The following is a 21,203-nucleotide window of genomic DNA, read 5'->3' as shown; positions in this document are numbered from 1 at the left end:
GGAAAGAGAGCTTTGCCATGCAGTGGATTTGGCTCCGTTTGTGCTAAAGCAAAAGAAATTACCGCTGCAAGGCTGTCAAGCTGCTGGATCAGAGCAAGCAACAAAATTATCATCATAAAGTGCTGTGGGAGGAGGGAGGAAAGTGGAACAGGAAAAGTAAAATAGCAAAGTCGAGACAAAACAAAATTATCACGTTGCTGCAGCAGCTTAAGGCAATGGAGCAAGATATGCTTGGGCCTGGTAAATAAAATGGCTGTTACTGAAAGCACACATTCATCACCTACCCAGCTAAATCTGGTGAGGGATAATCCTCTTCCCTGGACATGCAAGAAACAGAAACAATGGCATGGTGATCACTATGGAACATAGCATCTGGGTGTACCATACACAGAAGTTGAAAACAAGGTAAAAGTAATGAAATACTGGCCAGATAAAGAGGCAGGAGCTGAAAAGAACAATCTGTTCAGTCATTCCACAAAACACGGAAGGCAAAATTCTTCATAATCATTACAAGAAATGACTTCACTAGCCATCGTTTGTCAGTATTAGGTACTTTAGAAGCCAAGGGAGCTTCGTACGTATGAGGATAGTTCCTGGTGGATGAGACTTATTTAAAAGCATTACCTATTATCAGTTTATTACATGAAGCAATCACAACATAAATTGAATATAACAATCTCTGCAAGTGACTTTAATTTGTATTGCAGGAAGTGCACGAGGAAGAAAACTGTGGCTTTTCTGTCTTAGTCACTTGATTTAAGTATTCCAAACAATAACTCCAGATTTTTCCTTAGTGCCATTACAGGAAAAGGATCAGGCTAGCAGTGGAATTGGTCTAAATTAGCCCACAAAAGATCTTGGCCATTGCTTGAGCTCCTGGAAACACTTACCTTTGCTTGCATTGGGGGAGGTGTACGAGGCGAGACCTAAAAACCAACACAAAACCAAGGCAAAAATGAATGTAGGGAACCATCAATCCTTTTGCATATTCTCTATGAGTTAATAGGATTAAGTGCTATCTAAGTAATTGCACTGAGAAGCTCCTCTGCTGTCTTAGGTTTTGCCTGGAATACACCATATTTTTTGTTTGTTTTTAAACGGGAAATATTCCTTAAAACAGCAAATGCTGAAGGTGCAAGGACAAAACCAGTAAATGGTGGAGCTGTGTAACTGTAATGGGTTGTTGTTGAAGTTTGGCTATGCTAATAGAGGATTCACCCAATTTTTTGGTAGCGTTTTACTGTTGTGTTTCCAGGTAAAAATTATTTTTGTATTTGAATGGCATGATGAGCTCAAAGGCACTGTACAATTAATGAAGCTCAACATAGTGACTAATGATTGGGGAGTATTTGGTTACTGATGGATCCTAAAGAAATTATTTTGTTGTAGTTCATGGGAAGAAGAAAGGAGACTTACAATGTTCTTGAAGAAGTGGACTACAGGGTTGTCGTCACCAGGCCGGCCATGCTGAGATCTCTGGGGGATGGACCCTACGTGGTGGGCCCTGGCTGCATGTATATCCTGAAATGCAGAACAGGCAGATTGCCAGGTCAGCTAGGAAGGAAAGACAGTGGGTGACTGTATGAAAGGAGGAGTCGTTTTCACCAGGAATGATAGGGGGAGAAAAATGCCTTGGGAATCTACAGAGATTGCAGCCTAAAGGTGTCAGTGCTGTGAAGGAACAATTTTTTAATGAGTGAGTATATGGATGTGTTGTGCAAATATATACATATGGGTGTACATCATGTTACAGCCCAGTGTGGAATTAAACCTGTTTGAAAGTTCTGATAACAGAAACCTTGTGACTTTCCTTCATTCATAAAAGGATCAAAGAATGTGATTTTTAAAATGAAATCTGAAATGGAGAAAAACTTAAAATGATGTTGTGTCATTGTCCAGGAGAGAGCAGGAATAGATTGTGTAGGATGAACTGCAAGAGCAAGGTGGGATTTTTTTTTCAGAATAAGAGACTCAAATGAGGCTGATGATACTTTCCGTTTTCAGTAGGGCTTTCTGAGCAATACAGAAAGAAGTCCAGTAAACAAAAATAAATTAAATGACAAAAGTAGCACATGGTGAAGAGTGAACACCTTGACTGGTACTTAGAGCCTGATGCATCTGTTGCAGTGAAAATAGTGTCAAAAATTCAGTGCAGTTGCTGCTATCTGAAGGCAGTATGACAAAGTTTAACAAAGAACTGTTCCATATGACTGACCCAGTTACAGACACCTGCCCATCATTGCAAAGGTAGAGCCATGAGGCTTCATGGTCAGTGCAACAGACCTGAAGTATGTTCAGTGGGGAGCAGAGAAGGTGGGAGAGGAGGAGAACAGTGCTGCAGTGATCCTTATAGTGTAATGAATTCCCTGAGAGTACAGTGATGTTATAAGCGTCATGTGGATACTAAAACCTTTCATTGGCCTCTAAAGATGAAATGGAAATCCATGGTGCTCACATAAGCACCTCGCTCACAGCACAAACTGAATGAACATTTGATTTCAGAACAGTGTAAGAAGTTATTTTAAATATAATTTGCTTTCTTCACATAGAAAAACATTAATTTGTCTGCCATGGTAAAAGCTTTGTCTGGTTGTTGGAACAGGACTTGACTTATGAGTGGTTTTGGTGATTGTTGACAAATAAGTTAATATCTATAGCACAGACTTGCACAGGTTTGAAGAGCCTTTTGCACTTCAAGTCTTGTGATGTCAGTAGCTTTTAGAATGGCCCTGACTGCCTCAAGCTGTTACTGCTGAAAATGGCTGTGCAGAGATTTACCTGTCCTAAGACTTGAATAAAAGGTCCCATGAACCCACTGCTATGTGCAAGTTTTACTTTTAAGGGAGTGGACACAGATCGTGTGATCTTATGTGAATGAAATGGATTTATATTGTGTAGGATCATCTGAAATGAGAGTCAGAAGTATCCACCTTCATGAGTGGCCTTTTCAGTTACGTAGGAGAAATGAAATTCAGATATATTGTTTGTAAGATTAATTTCCTCAGGAGACAAATGAACTAATGCAGAGAATTTCAGCTGGTATTTATCAGAATTTTTTTTTTCCCCTACACTCATGATATGTTGAGATTTACTGCTTAAAAAGCAGGAATCTCTGAGTTTTATTGTGTCTGTGAAATTCCCATGGTGTCAGCCAGTTAGTCCTGCTTATATGTCTGCAGCACGTTCTACTTTGTCACAAGTTCCAGTGTTGGCACAATACCTTCTGCTGCCATAATTAGGAGGAGGGAGCCAGTAAGGTATCAACACGTGTTTAGAACAAGTTACTTCAGCCATGTGTTTGTCTTTTTGATTTATGTTCAAATGAAGCATGGCTTCACCTCTGAACCAGCCTTGTCTTTAGGATAAATAACATAAACACTCTGGTGTTGCAGATCTGAATGTCTGTGCATAGCAGCAGGTGCTGGTTGCTATCTAACTGCAAAACTATTGCAGTATGTGAAGCAGAGAACTTAAAAGTAAGATGTGCTTGCATACAGCCAGCAGCTCTGCAGTGGGCTGGGGATTGCCACCAAGCCCAGAGGAAAGCTGAGGTAATACATTTTCACAGTTTGGATGAAGTTGCATTTCCTGAATTTAGCATTCTGATCAATTATTAGCTGCTAATACTTTGGTTTGTTGAAAAGGTTATTGTGCAGTAAATGCAAAGTTTCTTCTGTCTGTGATGCCAAATGCATAATCTTTGACTGTGTCTCCTTTTAGAGTGTGTGAGGTGGTAGAAGGTCTAAAGCCATTTTTAACAATGGTTCTGTGTGAGTTTAATACAGGGTTATTTCCTGGAGGTTATTGTGCAGTAAATGCAAAGTTTCTTCTGTCTGTGATGCCAAATGTCAGCATAATCTTTGACTGTGTCTCCTTTTAGAGTGTGTGAGGTGGTAGAAGGTCTAAAGCCATTTTTAACAATGGTTCTGTGTGAGTTTAATACAGGGTTATTTCCTGGTGTTACAAATAAAGTTCTTTCCTTTCATATTATCATCAGCAAACTTCATCTGTGGTCAGAATATTCAATATGATCTCAATTTGTGGCAGGTAATTGCTTGTTTCCCCTCAATTTATTGTTGGAATTACTCTTCACCTGTAGTTCTTCCAATTTTTGGACTTCTAGATACAGGGAGTAAAATCCACTGAAATTGCTCACAGTCATGATGTCTGAAAAACATTTCCTTCAGAAGAGTAATAACTGATACCTGTAGGTGTTAAAAGTTAGATTTTAATGGATTCAGACAATTCTTTGCTGAATGAAAGAGAGAACAAATCTGGTTTGTCCTGCCAGGATGGGCTACCACGGTGGTGTTTTATTACTGGACTTTGTTGAATGAGCTCATCTAGTAGTTTATTGCATGTTTCACTAATACATTTAAAAGACCACCATTTATAATTAAATATGCTTTAAGTGCTTGGTTTTAAATAATATTCTTATTAAAACCTAATAGGAATGCAGCAGAGCAACCATGTTGTAGGAAAGGGTGGTGTTTACCCATTTCTTTGTTACTGCTCTCTAGTGCCCAGCAGCTGCAGCCAGCTCTCCCCACACTTCTTGCAACCTTGTCATGAATTTCAGTCTTAAGAGCATTGACAGTAAACAGCAACTTTCACTCACACATCAATATATTAGGAAAGGTACTTGCAAAGTGTAATCCTGAATTCAGAGGCCTCGTGTGGTGTCTGTGAAGTTTAAAACAGGACGCTTTCCAAAAAGGAAAGATCCCTTAATCTGAATAATCTTAATTATTAGAAGGTGTCTGCCAATACTGGAAGCTGAAGCAGTACATGGGAGATCTGATGGCACAGACACTGTTTGCAACTTCACTGTGAAATTAATAGTCTTCAGGATTAATAATGTAAATAAGAAAAATCTTTAAAGTTTATGTAAAATACCCACAGTTGTTCTGTAATAGGGAGGGATTCAATATTGGAATCCTTCCCAGCTCTTTCTGGTGGTGCACAAGAAAGTTGTATTCTTTCACTGTGCCACCTACTTTATGTAATTTGGTCACTAAGACAAAAGAAGAAAAAAAGAGTAAGTTTCAATGTAGTGCAAAGAAAACGTACAAGTATTGTAAGTCTTAACAGTAGCTCCATATTAGCATTGCATTCCTGGTGTTAGCCATCAGTTCGGTGTGTTTCACATCAAACTAATTAAATTTAGTGGCATAACCTGTATTAATATCTTGAAAGAGCAATTAGAAAAAAACAAACCCATTTCTTTACCACAGTAGCAAGGGTCCTGATGTGATTCAGCACGTGCTCCATGTGGGGGTGTGTGGAAGGAGATTACATTTCCAGCTGAGGTGAGGCTACCCGGGTATGTGCACTGGGGTGCTCTGAGACAGGAGGACTAACCAAGGAATATAGCCATTTGGTACGTTCTCCTGGTGTTTTTTGTGGCACTTATTAAGGGTTAAGGGGTGCTACCGCCTATACTGTGACTCTCCAGGAGACTAGAGCAGAGGAGTCTGGTGGGGTTTGATAAATGGAGTGGGCCCTTCTGGTTGGTACATTTGGACACGAGGTCTGATAGTCCAGGTTTGACATGCATCTGACCTGAGATGTGGCAGGTTCTGGGGGACTCAGTTCATTTTCATGTGAACACAACTGCAGTTATGCACTCCATGCCCCACTTGGCTTTTTGATGCAAAGTGTGGTTAAGCAGTACCAGACGTTTTTAGTGATATTGGAATCATAGAACTGTTCAGGATGAAAGAAATCTTTAAGATCATAGTGTTCAACCATTAACCCAGCACAGCCAAGTCCCCTGCAAAACCACGTCCCTGAGCAGATTATGAGATCCTGTGAAACACATACCTGACTTTGCTTGGTATAAACATGATAAGTCAGACCTTGTAACTCATTAAGAACCACTTTTAAATGTGTATTAGGAGCTCTTGCTGAGAGCTCTCATCTTCCACAAGAGGATTGTTTATAACTAAAAATCAGATACACGTGTAAATATAAACTTAAAGCTTTAATTCCTAATTAGTAGGTGACATGAATAGTATTAAGATCTTTATGGTTTAGAGTTCTGAATTGGTATCTTTTCCCCTTTCCTTCCAGTATCATTATTATGTGGTTTTGTTGCCTGCTTTAGGATGTGAAATGAAACCTTAAAGTAGATCACATGTTTTTTCCTTAATGGCAAAATCCAAATACATATGAAATATGAAAACAGCCACTTTAAAAATGCAATCAAACCAATTTTTTTTTTTACATTAATAAGAATGAAAAACAATGGCCATTTTCATGGATTCAGTGGGTTTCATGGCTTCAGACTGGTTGTCTTCATAAGATACCTAATGAGTCCCTGTGCATGAATTTAAATCATACTAAACCTACACATTTCAAATTCATATAGAGATGAAAAGTACATTTTGATTGCCTTAGAAAACCAAAGTGTTCCACAACCTACAGGATGTAATGCTTAATTCCCAATAAAAAATTTGCAACCATACCAGTAGATGAAAATTATTAGCCTTTAAGCATTAATTAATTAAGAATGTTATTTGGGCTGGTTTGTGAGAAGAGCAAGATGTTTGTTAGCATCTCATCAATCAACAATAGAATATAAAGCACGTGGAAGGTGAGGACGTATTTCTCCAGGTTTACTCTAGTAGTAATATACCTGCTGTGAACATGCACTGTGAAACCAGAGCTGTGTTATCCTGGAGTTGGTGCCTCCGTTGTCATTGTCACCACACAAGTACTGATTTGCATTTTGTGACCTTTGTTCCTGGCTGTTCTCAATTTATTGATCTCTTACCACAAGCATTGGGACTGCTGACCTCTTCCCCACATGCCGGTCTGGTGGTGACACTATAATTAACTAGCTAATTCAGCAGGCTTTTCTAATCACTCTAGAAAGGATGAACCACACATCCTTGTAATGGCACTGTTAATTTTTACTAATATGAGAATTTAGACAGAAATGAAATTACTTGCTGCAAGTTTTGAAGGGGAATTGGTAGGAAGAGATGTAGAGTCCAGGAGATTCTGCCTTCCAGTGTTGTGCTGAGATCATTAATAAAATCTTTGTCTAGAAATAGGTGATGAACAGGAGGAAGAAACAGGTGATGAACAAGAGGAGCATAAAAAACACAGGAACAAAGACTAGAGATGACTGAAAAGTAAGAAACCCAAGAAGAATGAGAAGAAAGAGGGCATGAAGAAGGAAATAATGGAGAACACCGACCATTGAGAGGCAAGTGCTAATCAGTAATCCAGAATGGCATTTCTCCTTAACCCTCTCACTCCTTGGAGCCTTGATGATTAGGGTTCACAGATTATAAAGTGAGAGAAAAGAATTACTAGGGGAAAAAAGCAGAATCAGGCCAGTATTCTGTTTTATGATGAGTCCTAAATGAGAGACTAATGCCATCATACCTCCTGGGGTTTTCTCCATGTCCAATTTATTCCATTGTTGTGCTATTTGTTTAATAGTTCCAGGGGCAAAACCTGATGTTTTAATTTACCTCTGGTTTTCTGAAGGGTGTTTCTGCCTAGCATTAATCACTTTACTGAAATATTCCTTATGATAAAGGTTCTTTTTCTGTTTGCACATAGTTTCTGGTGCACTCAGTATTGTCCTCTGTGCTGTTTTATCAAGTTAGTATCAATGACATAGATTAAACCTTGTTGAAATAATCTACCACAGACTTTCTCTAAGACTTTAGGGGGTTTTGGGGTACCTTTTTTTGTGTTAGTTTGAGAATGATCACTCCAGCAAAAAAAGAGATTTTGGCTAGTAGGTACACTCAGGGTAGTTTCCAGGGTAGCTTCTGCTACCAACAAACTTCACAGCCTTATGGCCAGGCTATGGAAGGCATCAGATATTAGTGTTCACAACGGTACATGTCTACTGACAGACTGTGTATTTGGTGGAGATGCAGCTCTTGGTGTTGCTATAGCAACAGAACATAACATTGTGGGTATGGCCATTCCTAAGAAAGCAGAAATTTGTAAACATTTTCAAAAGGCCTGTTGCTTGTTCCTTCTGTGCAGTCAAAAAGCTCAAGCAATAAACAAGTTTATAATTATTTTGAAATCAATTTTTTAAGTACCAGGTGTACACTATTGCTTCACAGCTGCTGACCAGAAATAAAGAGGAGAAAAATGTTACTGCAACCTTAATTTCTTGAAATACACATTTCATCTCTCAGGTTGCACACACTCACCTGCCCATAAACTATTTTATGAGTTCTTATCTATCTTTGAAGGAAGTGGCCCAATTTTATGTCATTTCTACCTTTAATAGGTAAGAATTTGACAACCTAAACACTTGTACAGCTCATTAAAACTACTGCTGTCTATATCAGCATAACTTCAGGGTGATTGTAATAGTAAGGAGAGTTTATTATCATGAAATAATTAGACATAGTATTTGTTTCAAAGAAATAAACTTTTAACCACACTGTCACTCAGAGGTAGAATTTCCAATTCAGTCAGTATAAAATTGTGGGGAGATGGACTACCCAAAACCTGAGGCTTGTACAATTTCCAAGGGATGTTGTGTATGATCTAGCAGAAATGAAAAAGTAAAGTAGACACATCATAAGCAAAAGGTGAAATGGAGCTGAGGCTCATCTTGGGTCTGCTTTGGAATTCAGTACGTTGTACAAACATTTTTTTAAATTGGTTTGTAAGAAATTCAGTAAAAGCACCTGAAAATCGCAGTGAAGGATTTTTTGCTTAGTTCAGAAATGAAACCAAGTAATATTAGGGTGAAATGATTAACTGAGCATGGCTAACTAACTGGAGACCATTGCAGGAGCAAGGTGAGGTAGTTTGCATCATTACACAAAATGAAAGCCAGTGACTGTCACCAATAGTATGCAAAGGTTGAGGTACAAAACAAGGTCATAAAAAAAAAATTTAACTTTTGCCCCAGTTTTCTATTGGGTGGTTTTAAAGCAATTTCTTATTTATAAATTTGGTTCGTCTGCAGAGAAGTAAACACAGTGAGAAAAATTTAATGTTAGGCAGAGAAAATCCTCATGCTAAATTGTGTATATATCCATTTGAACTTCCATATGCAAGTTTTGGGGTTTCTGCCTGCCCCTCCCATTTGTTTAAATCAACTGCTGCCACCACCACCCCAGGACTATCGTAGTAAAATTAAATCCAGACCTTACTCTCAACTGGGCTGTTGTACCATGCAGTTAAAAAACACCAGTGGAATTGCTGAGGAGCTACCAAGGCAAATTGCCACCAGCAGACCCCAAAGGTGCCATCACTGCCTGTCCAGTGGCCATGGCTCTGTGCTGCTGCTACACTGAGGCCCCCTGCAAAGCGATTCAGAAAGCCCCAAACTTCACCAAGCACCTGAAAGAATCCTTGGAGCTCTTCTTCAGAGCACAACACCCTTAGCTCCCTCTTACTTCTAATGATGTCATATTTGTGGAGAGAAGAATCTAGAAATAGTCTAGCAAAGACTCAATGGTAAGATGCTGTTAGTAGTTTAACGAAATGGGGGAATCTTTTGCTGCAGGCTGATTAGAAACAGTGATCTTTAAAGTGCTTCAGTTGATTAAATTAGTATTCTAGCCTCAACATGTTCCTAAATACCTTTCTGAATTTAAGAGGCTATAAAAGACAGTAAAAAAGGGCAAAGCACTGAGGCTCTTCCTGGCCACCCAGTCATGAATTTTCTCTTCAACTGCAATACAAATCAGAGAGCCCCAGCTCCCTTGTTTTGAATAAACCCTGCCATGCCCCTCCTGTTAGGCTGAGCACAAAGCATCACTAATATGTTACAAAGAAATAATAGTGCTTGCTCTTCCAATCATCACTTACAGAGCATTTAACCTGGCCTGACTTCCAAATTCCTTTTCTAGCTTGTAATAACTGCTTCAAGCAGTAATTTCCTTGAAAATGGTACAGGTAATTAATTCCAGTGCACTAAATAATGTGTTAAATTATTATGCATGTATAATACATATATGGTCATACATGTATTAAATGAACATGTGAACATCAGTGTTATGTAATGGTGGCTCCTAAGCCCCTTGCTTCTGTGCTGTGTGTACTCACCTGTTGATGCTTGTTTTGGACAGATTAAATTTGTCTGTTTCAAAAAATAGTAAGGTGCTCAGAAGCTACAACCCTACAAACAAACTGAGCTTTAATCAAATTGGCAGTCTTGATACATAAATTAATTTTTAAGTCAATCATCATTAATTACAACCTGCTACAAAAAAAGAGTCCAGATTCAGTTCCCATTATCATCAAGTATGACACCAGATTTAGCAGCTTCAGTTATTTAAACCCCAGTCATTTCTGTACAGAAGACAAGCTTTAGTCACTTTGGTTTTTTTAATATGCTCTTTTAAATGAACTTTGTAGGACACAGAGCCTCTTTCACCAATCTGAAACCCCCTCACGTACTAGGAAGCAGTTTGTTGCAACTTCTGTTAATGGATTAAAGTATTTAAAACAAATTAAATCATTAGTACACCAGTTTTGTGATGTAAACAGTTTAATGAATACATAAAGCACATATAAAGCAAAAGATCAAAACAAAATTGTTACAACCACCATAAATGATAGTAAAAAAAAATTTTACAAGCATATTGCTTGCACAGCAGGTTTTACAAAACAGTTTATCACAAGCAATACCACTCCCTGAAAACTAAGGCTTGGGGAAAAAAATATCACAGTAAGTGTTTACTTAAATCACATCACATACTAGTCAGACTTGCATTGATTCAACTACTTCTCAAAGTCTTCATGGTGCTGTAGTACACATTAAAGCTTGCACAAGAAATGTGAGTAGAGTTCAAGTGCAAAAAGAAAAAAGATGTCTCAATATTCAGCTGAATATCTCCATCCATGTCATCATTTAAAACAGTGGTTCCTAAACTTCTTGCAACCCTTGTTGTCGATCCCCATTAGAGCAACTGCTTAACTCTGGGGTGGGTGTGGAATTGCTGAGCCTAAACCCCAGTTCTGCTCAACTTGAGAACTTCAGCCCAGTACCCCTCAGAGAGGGTACCTTGGCTCTGTCTGTAGGCAAGGGAAGACCCACATTATGTCTTCCATATTCCTTGCACCCAAACACGTATATATTGGGAAAGAAATACAGGAGCAAGGCTTCATACAGGCAACAAGAGAACATTACAAGATTGCATACAAAACTGCAGCAAAAATCCATTTCATCTTTTGCTACTAAATCTGCTTTCACCCTACTTGTTACTGTCACAATATTTTGGTTTGTTGCACGTGTGTCAGAAATGTAGTTTAAAGTTTAGTATGTTAATGCATAATGTTAAACAAGGACAACAAAATTCTTCTTTCACAATTCAAACTTTAGTTGAGAAGCAAAAAATCATAAACAAAATAATTACAAAAGCATAAACAACTACTTAAAAGAAACAAAACAGCACTCAGTATATATTGAATACAGGCTAATATCTGGGAGGTGCAAGAAAGATTTAATCATTTTAACAAACTTGCTTTTATACACTTTACAAATGTTTAGATAAATATTCTACAAAGCTTGGAAAGGAAATAATTTATAGCCACACTACTGTCTGGCATGCTTTTTAAAATGTCTGCACTGCAGTTTCTTTCTGTCACCTTTTTAAATTCTTCCTTAGTACAATTACATTTAGGCTGTGCACAACAATAGTTTTGTTTGGAATATTCTACCTAAGAAACCTTTTTTAGAAGTACAAAACTGAAGTTGTTTTTGATTGAGTTTATCTAAAAACTTGATGGGGCACTGATTAGGGGAACAATTGCAAGTTCGTTTACTGCCCCTTAGAGGAGATTGAGTATTTCTTTATGTTCTAGTTTTTCTATTTTTATTTACTCCCATGGGACTCCCACACACTCTAAATTTAACTTCAGAATTCCAGGGTTAGGGAGAACCTGGTCCATGCAAGAGGAGGCCACAAAACAGTCCCCTCTTTGTTCCTACCCCACCTTTCCATACACAATAGTGAATATTATTCATTAATGTACTTCTCAGCTCTGGATGCAAGAAAAAAATGCCTCCACAAAGAATTTATAATGCATTTTGCTTGAATGTCAGCCCTAAATCTGTACAAAGAGCAAGTGTTGTCTTTGCATTCCAGGGCTTGCTGGTGTGGGTAGTTGAGATACACGCTCCCACGGGGGCACAGGCTGGCTGAAAAAGGAAGATTGCAAGAAATGCAGCTGCAGAGTTGTTTTGAGAGGCTTCAAAAAATAATCAAAAAGAAGTGCAAGCAAATAGAGTGCAGCTCTAGAAACTTTCCCATTTCAAGCCTTTGAAATTCATCCTTTAAGGTGCTTTTCATGGTATCTTATTTACCCAAGACCTGTTTACTTAGCGGAGCCTGGGAAACTGCCAAGGGACTTTATTCTATTTCAGCTCATCCATGAACACCTTCATCATCTATCAGTACTCTGACACTCCACCAAATTCGGCAAGTGACAACTATTTAGGCTTTAAGCACAAATAAGACTATTAGCTGTGTAGATTTCCTCTGTATACACATATACAAATAAACGACACCACAAGCTTTCCTTGATACAAGAAAACAAAAGGCATTGATTCAAAGCCTAAATAAATAAAATTTGAAACAACTGTCTGTGCCACTTGCTCAATCCTTTCCACACTGAAACCCTCCTACAGCAGAGCTTCCTAGGATGTGTTTTCATGCATCAATATTAGCACTGTGTGAAACAGTGCCAGAGAAGCTTTGGCACTGGCACTGGCAGTCCTGATGTTACTGACTTTTGCCAAGATAATAAAACTCCTCTGTGCTTCCAGCTGAGATCTGCAAATCAGGACTCTGTAACATTATATGTAGTTATCTTAAAAGAAAAATCCAAATTACTTCTAAGTAAAAGAATTGTTTGTAATTCTGTACTGTTTTGCAGACATTTTGCAAGTGCTTCAAACTATTGGCTTACTGAACAGCAACAGAGATAAGAGATGAGATCCTGTCCTCTCATACATAACTATGTAGAGATCTGCAAAGAATCACAGCAATCATGTTCACACCACAGGATGAAATACAGAACCTGTACAACTCGCAGCCATTTTTTAGTCATCCCTACTCAAGTGAGTTGGTTGGTTTTATTGCTAAACAAGAACGTGTGTACCCCGCTCTATTTTGTATACAGAATCTAAATTTTTGGTCTGGTTTTCTTGGTGTACAAAGAGCATTTCATGTACTGTTTTTCACTGAGTAACACAGTATAGGAATACACCAGCAAGAGTTGAGCTAGCCAACGACGTCCCAGAGAAGAGTGGTCCTGGGAACAGTCTCCGGTATTTGCAGGAACAGTAAGAAAAGAGGTTTGACTCATTCTCACAGCAACTGCGTGTAGCATGCATGAACATGGCCCACCTACAGAAACAACTGCCTGATTCCTAAAATCCTTGTCAGGAGCACTACAAGCCCCAGTTTGTAAACGTGAGAAACATAAAGACCAAAATACACAGTTTGCTTAGTACTGGCTACCAAGTGTCAGAAGCTTCTGGGTTTAAGTTTCTAGAGTATTTTTCTTCCAGCTGTCTATACATTACAACAGTTCTTCAGGGAAGGTCTGTTATGTTGTGCTTCCAAGTGTGGAGCCGTGAAGTCCTTTGAGAGCCTGCAGCTACCCTCTGATCACAGATCAGTATGAAACCACAGGGTAGCAGGTACCACGTAGGGCCCGGCCAGAAGCAACAAGCATTGCTTTTTGCAACACACAGCTTAAGCAACTACATCAAACAATACACCCAGGTAGAACAAAGGTTTTACAGCCCTACAGTAGTTCCACTCAAATGCTTATGTAGGGTGTGAATAAACAAACACAAGACTCCACGTATCATTTATGTGGCACAGGGTACAGTGAAAATATCTTAAACTTTGCCACTCGAACAATAGTCAACTAACATCCCATCTGCAGAGCTTATCAGAGAAGGTGGGTTAATCCTGGAAAATGAAAGAATTCAAGTAATATCCTTTCATCAGCATCTTGTTTTTCAATTCACAATGAAGAAATGGCTTGTTACACCATTTCTAATATGAAATGCTTGGAATATAAATCCTCACTTCTCACCAGAATAAAGCAGCTGGACTGCTTTGTACACCTGGGATTTTGGATCTGTAAAGCCACCTCCTCAGCAATGCTATCAGCTGACCTTAAAACACACTGTCAGCACAAGCAGGCTGAGGATCTGGCCACAGTTCTGTTTTGATTTTCTAACAACTACTTCCAAGTCTCTCCCTAGTTAGTGCCAAACTACCTGGGGACTGTCTTGCATTTAGTGCTCTCATCCAGCTCTGTTTGGCAAATATTTAAGAACAGCGCACAAAAGCAGAGTGAAGTGTCTCTAAATGGCACAGCATACGCAGCATACACCACTACAGCTTGTTAAATGTTCATAGAAACTCCTCTCAGCAATGTTTCTAGAGCCATCTGGATTTCTGATACCCCTTGTTACTACCCAGAATAGCTCCTCTTGTTTCCCAGATCAGATTTTAAAACTGTTTTCAGTTTAAAGCCAAGTATTAAATTACACATCTGCAAGTACCTTCTTGCTGGCTAAGTCAACTCTTGCGTTATAGCAGTTAGACCTTCCTTCCAGTCCCACCCTTCCTGCTTAACTGTACTTTATTTTGCTGTAGCTGTGCAGTTCTCTATTCCTCAGAGCTCACCTTGCCCCGCCGGGGGACGTGTCGTTCACCTCCAAAGAATCTGCCCAGCGAGTCAAGTAGCCCCGAGTCCCTGTGCCTTGGAGATCCATGTCTAGCATGGTCTGTGGTGCTGGCCGATGCCATTTTTGATCCGTGCCGGAAAGAGGAGCGTTTTTGTGAAGCCATCAAATCCGAATTCTCTGAAGCTGCTGCACTGTCCTCTTGGATGGTCTGTAGCTCGTCTGACTCTGAGGGCCGATCTTTGAAGGTGTTGTCTTCTCTTCCTGGGGCATCTCGGGAAAAGAGGCGGATCAAGTGGGGGCGGCCAGTCGTGTCAGCTGGGTTGGCCTCAGGCCAGGCATTCTTCGGGTCTGCTGTGCCTTTGGGGTCTGTCACCGCTGGGCTCTTCGTGGAGGTCCCATTGTTCTGGTTCACATCTGCCTCTCCTGCAAACAACAAGGATGAGATATGAATACAGGCCTGTGAAAAACAGCCCTGGAACAATGCTGCTTTCTTTCCCTTGCCTTGAGATGCTCATTTCATACAAAACCCGTAATATGTGCGGTTGTAATGGAACTATGTTCCCTACCAGCCTGTAAGAACATTAAGCTATCTTGGAACTGAAACCAGGATGATGTTCTCACACAAAATTTGCAGTAGTTCTAGGTGGTTTTTTTAAAATTAAATGTATTTGTAAATAGATCAATAAGTTGGTTGAAGCACAACTGAAATTAACTTTATGTACGTGGAAAACCTACTGATGAGGAGGCTTTCGGTGAACAATCAGAACTCCTACACTATTCTCTGGAGGACTGCCACTCTAAAATGTGCCATTTTCTTCCAAGAGAAAAAAAAAAAAAAAAAAAGCAACATTACAGGACTGTGCCTTCTCAAGTGCACGTTCCCTCTCCCTCATGTCAGAGCTTTTGTACCTGAAGGTTTTGTCCCCATTTGGAATCCCTCACTGTAACGTCAATGCCAATCAAAGAAGCTTAATGAAGAGAGGGGATTTTCACTGTTTAAAATTATCCTCACTTCAAAAAGGCAGTGAATGCTGAACTGCAGTTTCTGCAAGGCCTCCCATGACAGTTTTCCTCCATGTATGATCCTGGCTCTCGGTGTACGATGTCCTCAGGCTGATGCTGAAGGCCTAGAGTGAAACTGTTCAATTTGCATTTGGTGCTTGGGAGAAGTGACAAAAACAATTACCAGAGACTCATGAGCTTTCAGCCAAGAAAGGTGCCAGGGCAGACCTCTGTGGTGTAACTGAAATGTCTGCTGCCTTCTCCACAGTTTTGTTCTGATGCAAGCAGTACAATTTCTGAAAAGAATCAGCTGCAGCATGCTGAACTCCTACTCCTAACCTGTAGAGCCTCTTTCTATCAGTGATAAAAAGATTTATTGAGGTTTCTATAGTCTATACCATTATTCCTACTGCTCTGAAGGAAACTGTACATGGAGGAATATGTCTTATCACCAAGAACACCAAATGAGTATTATCAGGTCATTGCTTGAGAAGCAGCCTTCAGAGCAGACACCTCCCACACACTCCCTCTGTGTCAGAAACTCTTTTTGAAGTTAACAGGGCTCAAAATTTCAGAAGTAAGTTAGTCATATGTCACCTTTAAGATCTTCTAATTGCCTTATTACATCTGTATTGGATTTGGTCCTTTTTGCCATGGGAGGGCTAGGATCTGGCAAATACTGATTAGTTTTCAAAGTACTCTGGGCTGAAGTACTTTGTAGATTCACCAGAGCAATTTTAGACTTGAGACAGTCATTTCATATGATTTTGTCTACCCACAAGGCACTAAGCAAACCTTAGAGAATAATTCATAAATAATTTTATGGGTAATGACACAAGACAATAATGATGGCTTCTGCAAATATATACCAGTACTTAGGTTACAACTTGTAATCAGTCTGCTACAGTTTTCATATAAAAAACGAATGTGCAGGTTTGCTAGCAACTTTTTTTTTCTTCTGTGAAAACTACCTGGGAAATGTTAGGGGAAAAGTTTTCAAAAATATTTTCTGTGGTTAAAACATCTGAGTGTATTTCTCAGCAATACAATTATTTAAGCAACACTAATTGAGGTCACAGAAGACCTCATCAGTGAGGAAAAGGAAAATGCCGCAACTTTGGGATTTGGGTTTTCCTGAAAAGGTACTTTCAAACTTACTAGAAACGACTAGTAAAGTCCCCAAATTATTTTCTTGATTGAACAAAACAGAAAGTAACTAGAAATTGCTTTCTAGCAATTTTAAAAGTAACATGGATATCTGACACATTCTAGAACTGCAAAACATTTAAAATAGCAACTCTAAGCCTAGATTCTATACCATAATACAAATCCATTCAAGGACAGAAAAAGAAAAACAAACAAAAGGGCTATTGTCTTTAATTAAATGCATTAACAAAACACCAGAGCATCTGCATACTAATATTTTTCACAACAGTTGTTCTTTGTGTCACTGAATACGGGTATTGGTAAGCAACAAAGAAGGGCATTTGTGCCACAAAAGTAGCTTCTCCCAAGGCATAGGCAGTGAGCTATAAAGTATAAATCTTTCTGTATGCTTCCTTCAGCACTGCAAGCACACATTTCAGGTTTTCTCTAGATTTTCTGCATGCTTAAGACTTCTCTAACAAATATTTAGAAATGTTTATAAAACCATATTCTAAATGCTGTGCACATGGTACTGATATTCTGTATTTTTGTTTCTCTCTGCAAGATGAAGCTCTCATTAAAACAGAGGACCCTTCCTGCACCATATAACTTCTACAAGAGACAAACGACCATGGAGGAAGAGGTCTTCAGGCATTATTCTGCCATAGGCATTACCAGAAGGCTTACTAAAGTGCCATCTATTTATATTTCAGTGAATAAAGTCACTAAAAGCTGCGCAAGTGAGAGCATGAGAAGAGCACAACCTCACACTAGCCCAAAAGCAGCAGGAGGGAGCCAGATGCAGAGCAGGGATCTGACACTCCAGGCGTGGCTGAGGACCACTCCCAAAGGCAAAGCCACCTTTCCATTCCTCCTCGCTCTACACGGCTCTGGAGCCTGCTGCTGGCACAATTTTCCCTCTGCATGTGGGTCAGAGTGAACAAAGCCATTTGTTCCCTGTATACGCAGTGACTCTCATTTGTTCCCTGTATACACAGCAGACCCGAAGGACTATAGATGGACCAAAAAATCTGAACAGTCTATTAATGAAACAAAATAGAAATTCCAAAGGTGCTTCCAGTGAAACAATATTAAATCCAACCCCTTGTTGCCTTTAGTAGTAGTTAGGCCACATGAAAGTATTTTCAAAACCACTGTGACATTGACAGTTTATCCTGTTTAAAATGTGTTATTTAGAACTAACACTTTTAAGTAAGCCTCTAATTAGCCAGGACCTCTCAGCCCTGTGGTTCAAACAGCTACTGTTGAGAAAATGGAAACCCATTTCATACGAAGTACAGTCTCTGATGGAGAGTCCTTGGGTACAAATATCCTCCACATGGGTCACTTGGTAGAGCTGCTCTATGATAGTCCCTCATTGTGTATATAGAAGTCTGTGGTTGTCTTCCATGCAGAAGACAACCTGAAAAGAGGTTGTCAAGCTAAGAGTTTTAATGTGTTCAATTTTTTAAAAAAAGGATTACAAGTTTTTCATCTCCTCCCACTCCTTTCCAGTCTTGCCTTTTTGCAGATACTTGTAATTCCTCTCACATTTTTATTGCTGCTCCCTCTACAAATGCTGTAAAATAAATGAGGAAAATGATGCTGATAAAAGCTGAAGCTTATCAGCCCCTGCTTTGGCTTCTCAGGAGAGTTTTAGTTCAGCAGTCACAGCGTACTGCAAATATTGATGGTAATAATACATGACAGTAGCTTAAATATTTGTCCAAAATCTTAAGAATTAAGTATTATTTACTTGTTACAAATACCTGAAAGTACATGAATGAAACTTGTAACACTTAATACATACTTAATACATTTTATCATAACTAGAGATTGCTGTGACTGATGGCTAACTTCCTTTTTCTTGGCCTTCTTTTTTTTAGGATATGAAGAAGAAAATTATCTTACTTTAGGGACCCTTTGAATCAGCTTTTCATTTTAGCTTAAGTCATGTATATTTATAAAGCACTGCTCTTCAGTACATGAAATATAATGTGTACTTGTTCTTTTCTACTTTTTCTGGTCCTATCTCTTCTATAAGAAGACAACTGGATAGTTACATGTAATGCAGTAGTGTTCTCAATTCTCAGAATTCTCAATTCTGAGTCAACTGTTTTTCAGTATGTTTACTGAAATGCTCATAATATTAAGTAAAAAATTTGGAATTTTGTACTTATGTGTTTTAAGTTGCTTGAACAACAAAAAAGTTACACCTAAATATTACTCAGCTTTGTAACACCCACAATCTTCAGTAAGCTGTCGTAGCAACATACATATGCAGAGTATTAATAATAGTTTGCCTTGCATTCCTTAGGAAGTTGAAAACCACTGTTCTGGAACACATGCCGTTTAGTAACAGTTGTGGTAATATCAGGACATTTGAAAGAATGAAAAGGACAGAAACAGCACCTCCATCACCACCACATATCAACTGCTGCTGAAGATGTCTGGGTTCCAGCTCTGCTTTAAGATAACTGTTTCCCGGCCTTTTGCCTTTTGTTTTTACGTAGTTAAGTTCTTCAGAAAAAGGACATTAAGAAACTGTTTTGCAGGAAGTTTAGCAAAAGGCGCTGCTGGGAACACCAATTCAACTCTGCCTTTGCATGCTGTCATGAAGTCTCACTCTTCCATTTTTCTTGCACTGTGTGACACACCTCTCTGCAAACTCTAATGTTCTCGAGTAGCTGGGACAACAGAGCTTTGGAGGTGCACGTAAATGAGCAGTCTGAACATGCAGTTGTAATTGCACACTGTGACCCCTGACAAGAGTCACGATCAAATAAAAAGCAGGCCAATTTAACACTTAATTTCCTTGGAAAAAGGATCCGACTATTTGGTGCTCAGCTGTATCAAGTGTCAAAGGCAAGTGTAGCAAGAACTGTTGATCCTGCAGACTGGTGCAGGTCATCTGCCAGGAAGAGCAAGGCCAGTCCTGGCTGCCAGCTAGAGCTCCACTGCTGGAGATGGCACCGAGGAGCACTGCATGGCTTAGCATGCAATGGGAGCACCTGTTAATCAGGCTAAGAAAGGAAAAGAGGACAAGAGAATGGGTGGAAACCAGTAAACTGCTGTAAAGAAAGGTTCAGCAAACAAGATCATCTGGTCACTTGGTGAGTGGCTTTAAAAAAAACACGGGTTATCCCATCAAAATGCTTGAGGCAGTTCCCACTCTCTCCCTTGGGCACCACTGTGAGGTACAATCCAGCTCCTGGTTTGGACTTTGACTGCAGGACAACTCACAGCAGAAAGGAGGGTCTGCAGCCCATAGGCTTCACTCCAGAAGTATTTGTGGAGGGGAGGAAAGAACTATGTCCACGTTGTTAAATCTGAATGCCAAAGCTTCACTTATCTTCATTATGCTAAGACACTGCAGACCAAAAATGACTCTCAGCCTAACTTCAATAACAGACTCAGGAGGCAATATGCCATCAAACAGTTCTTATGACTGGGTTTGTCTGATGCTTGTCAAACTGTTGGAAATCAATTTTGAACAAATATTTCTCCTTGGAATAGATGGCATGCAGCCTAATTGTGGAACAAACAGCTCTGAACACAAGTAGGACTGATCTGCTGGTGCATTCAGCCTTTACACAAACATTGTTCCCATTTGCTAGCAGAATGAATGCAGAGGGAAAGGCCAGTGTGACTCACCGTACAGATTCACACGAGTTTAACACCCCTACCGCAGTTAGCCAAGAGACCTTTTCCATTGCAGCTCACTCTCCTCCCTCCCTTCTTCCTAAAGCTTATCACTTTCACAGAAAAAAAAAAAAAAAATCAATCCACCCAAAGGCAAATTTGCTCCGCAGCTTCAGAGTAATTGAAGGAAGAATATATTTCTGCACAAGAAATTCAGCTTTTCCTCTGGGCTAACCAAGCAGTAGACCAAACCACCACAAAAATGAGAAGCCTTCTGCTAAGCCTAACATGCACTCCTTTGACTTTCCTCCGTGACTGCATACGTTAGACATTACAGAACATGTAAGGCTCTTACCAGACAAGAATGAAAGGTTGTGAGAGTGTTTCCATTCCCTTGATGAGTTGAGTACACTTCTACACTGATCTGATGAAGCAGGTCATTAGATTAGGGGTCTGTTGTGGCACATTTTTCCTTACAATAAATCTTACTACTAAAAATACAGTAAGAAGTGAAAAACTCCACCTGGCCCAGTACAGACTCATAAATATCTGTTACAAAAAAGCTGTATTTACTTCTATGGAACTAAGTTGATTAAAAGACCAAGTTCAGTTCTGTATTACATCTTGGGTCAATGAAGATCAGTGGCTAAGTGTTCAGAAGAGGATTGCACTGCTGTGAATAAAGGCACAACACATTTTTAGAGCTGACATTTAGACTGGATTGCTGTGGTCAAATGAATGGAATTTCCCCTTAAAATTTTAC

General features: G+C 39.4%; 1 protein-coding gene across 1 annotated transcript in view; it reads right to left on the bottom strand.

Moving 5' to 3' along the window:
* MBP (myelin basic protein) overlaps positions 1-21,203 on the bottom strand; it is an 88,703-nt gene that overhangs the window by 5,111 nt on the left and 62,389 nt on the right. Inside the window, exons 3-6 of the mRNA XM_008935003.1 lie at positions 14,649-15,073; positions 1,417-1,521; positions 891-926; positions 285-317 (exon numbers count right to left, since the gene is read on the bottom strand). Of these exons, the coding sequence (XP_008933251.1) occupies positions 285-317; positions 891-926; positions 1,417-1,521; positions 14,649-15,073 (599 nt within the window). The remainder of the gene's footprint in view (positions 1-284; positions 318-890; positions 927-1,416; positions 1,522-14,648; positions 15,074-21,203) is intronic.

This window comes from Merops nubicus, unplaced genomic scaffold, assembly GCF_000691845.1.
Source record: "Merops nubicus isolate BGI_N331 unplaced genomic scaffold, ASM69184v1 scaffold21172, whole genome shotgun sequence".
Taxonomy (NCBI): Eukaryota; Metazoa; Chordata; class Aves; order Coraciiformes; family Meropidae; genus Merops; species Merops nubicus.
The sequence above is the reverse complement of the archived record's forward strand: the minus strand, read 5'-3'. Positions and strand labels throughout refer to the sequence as shown.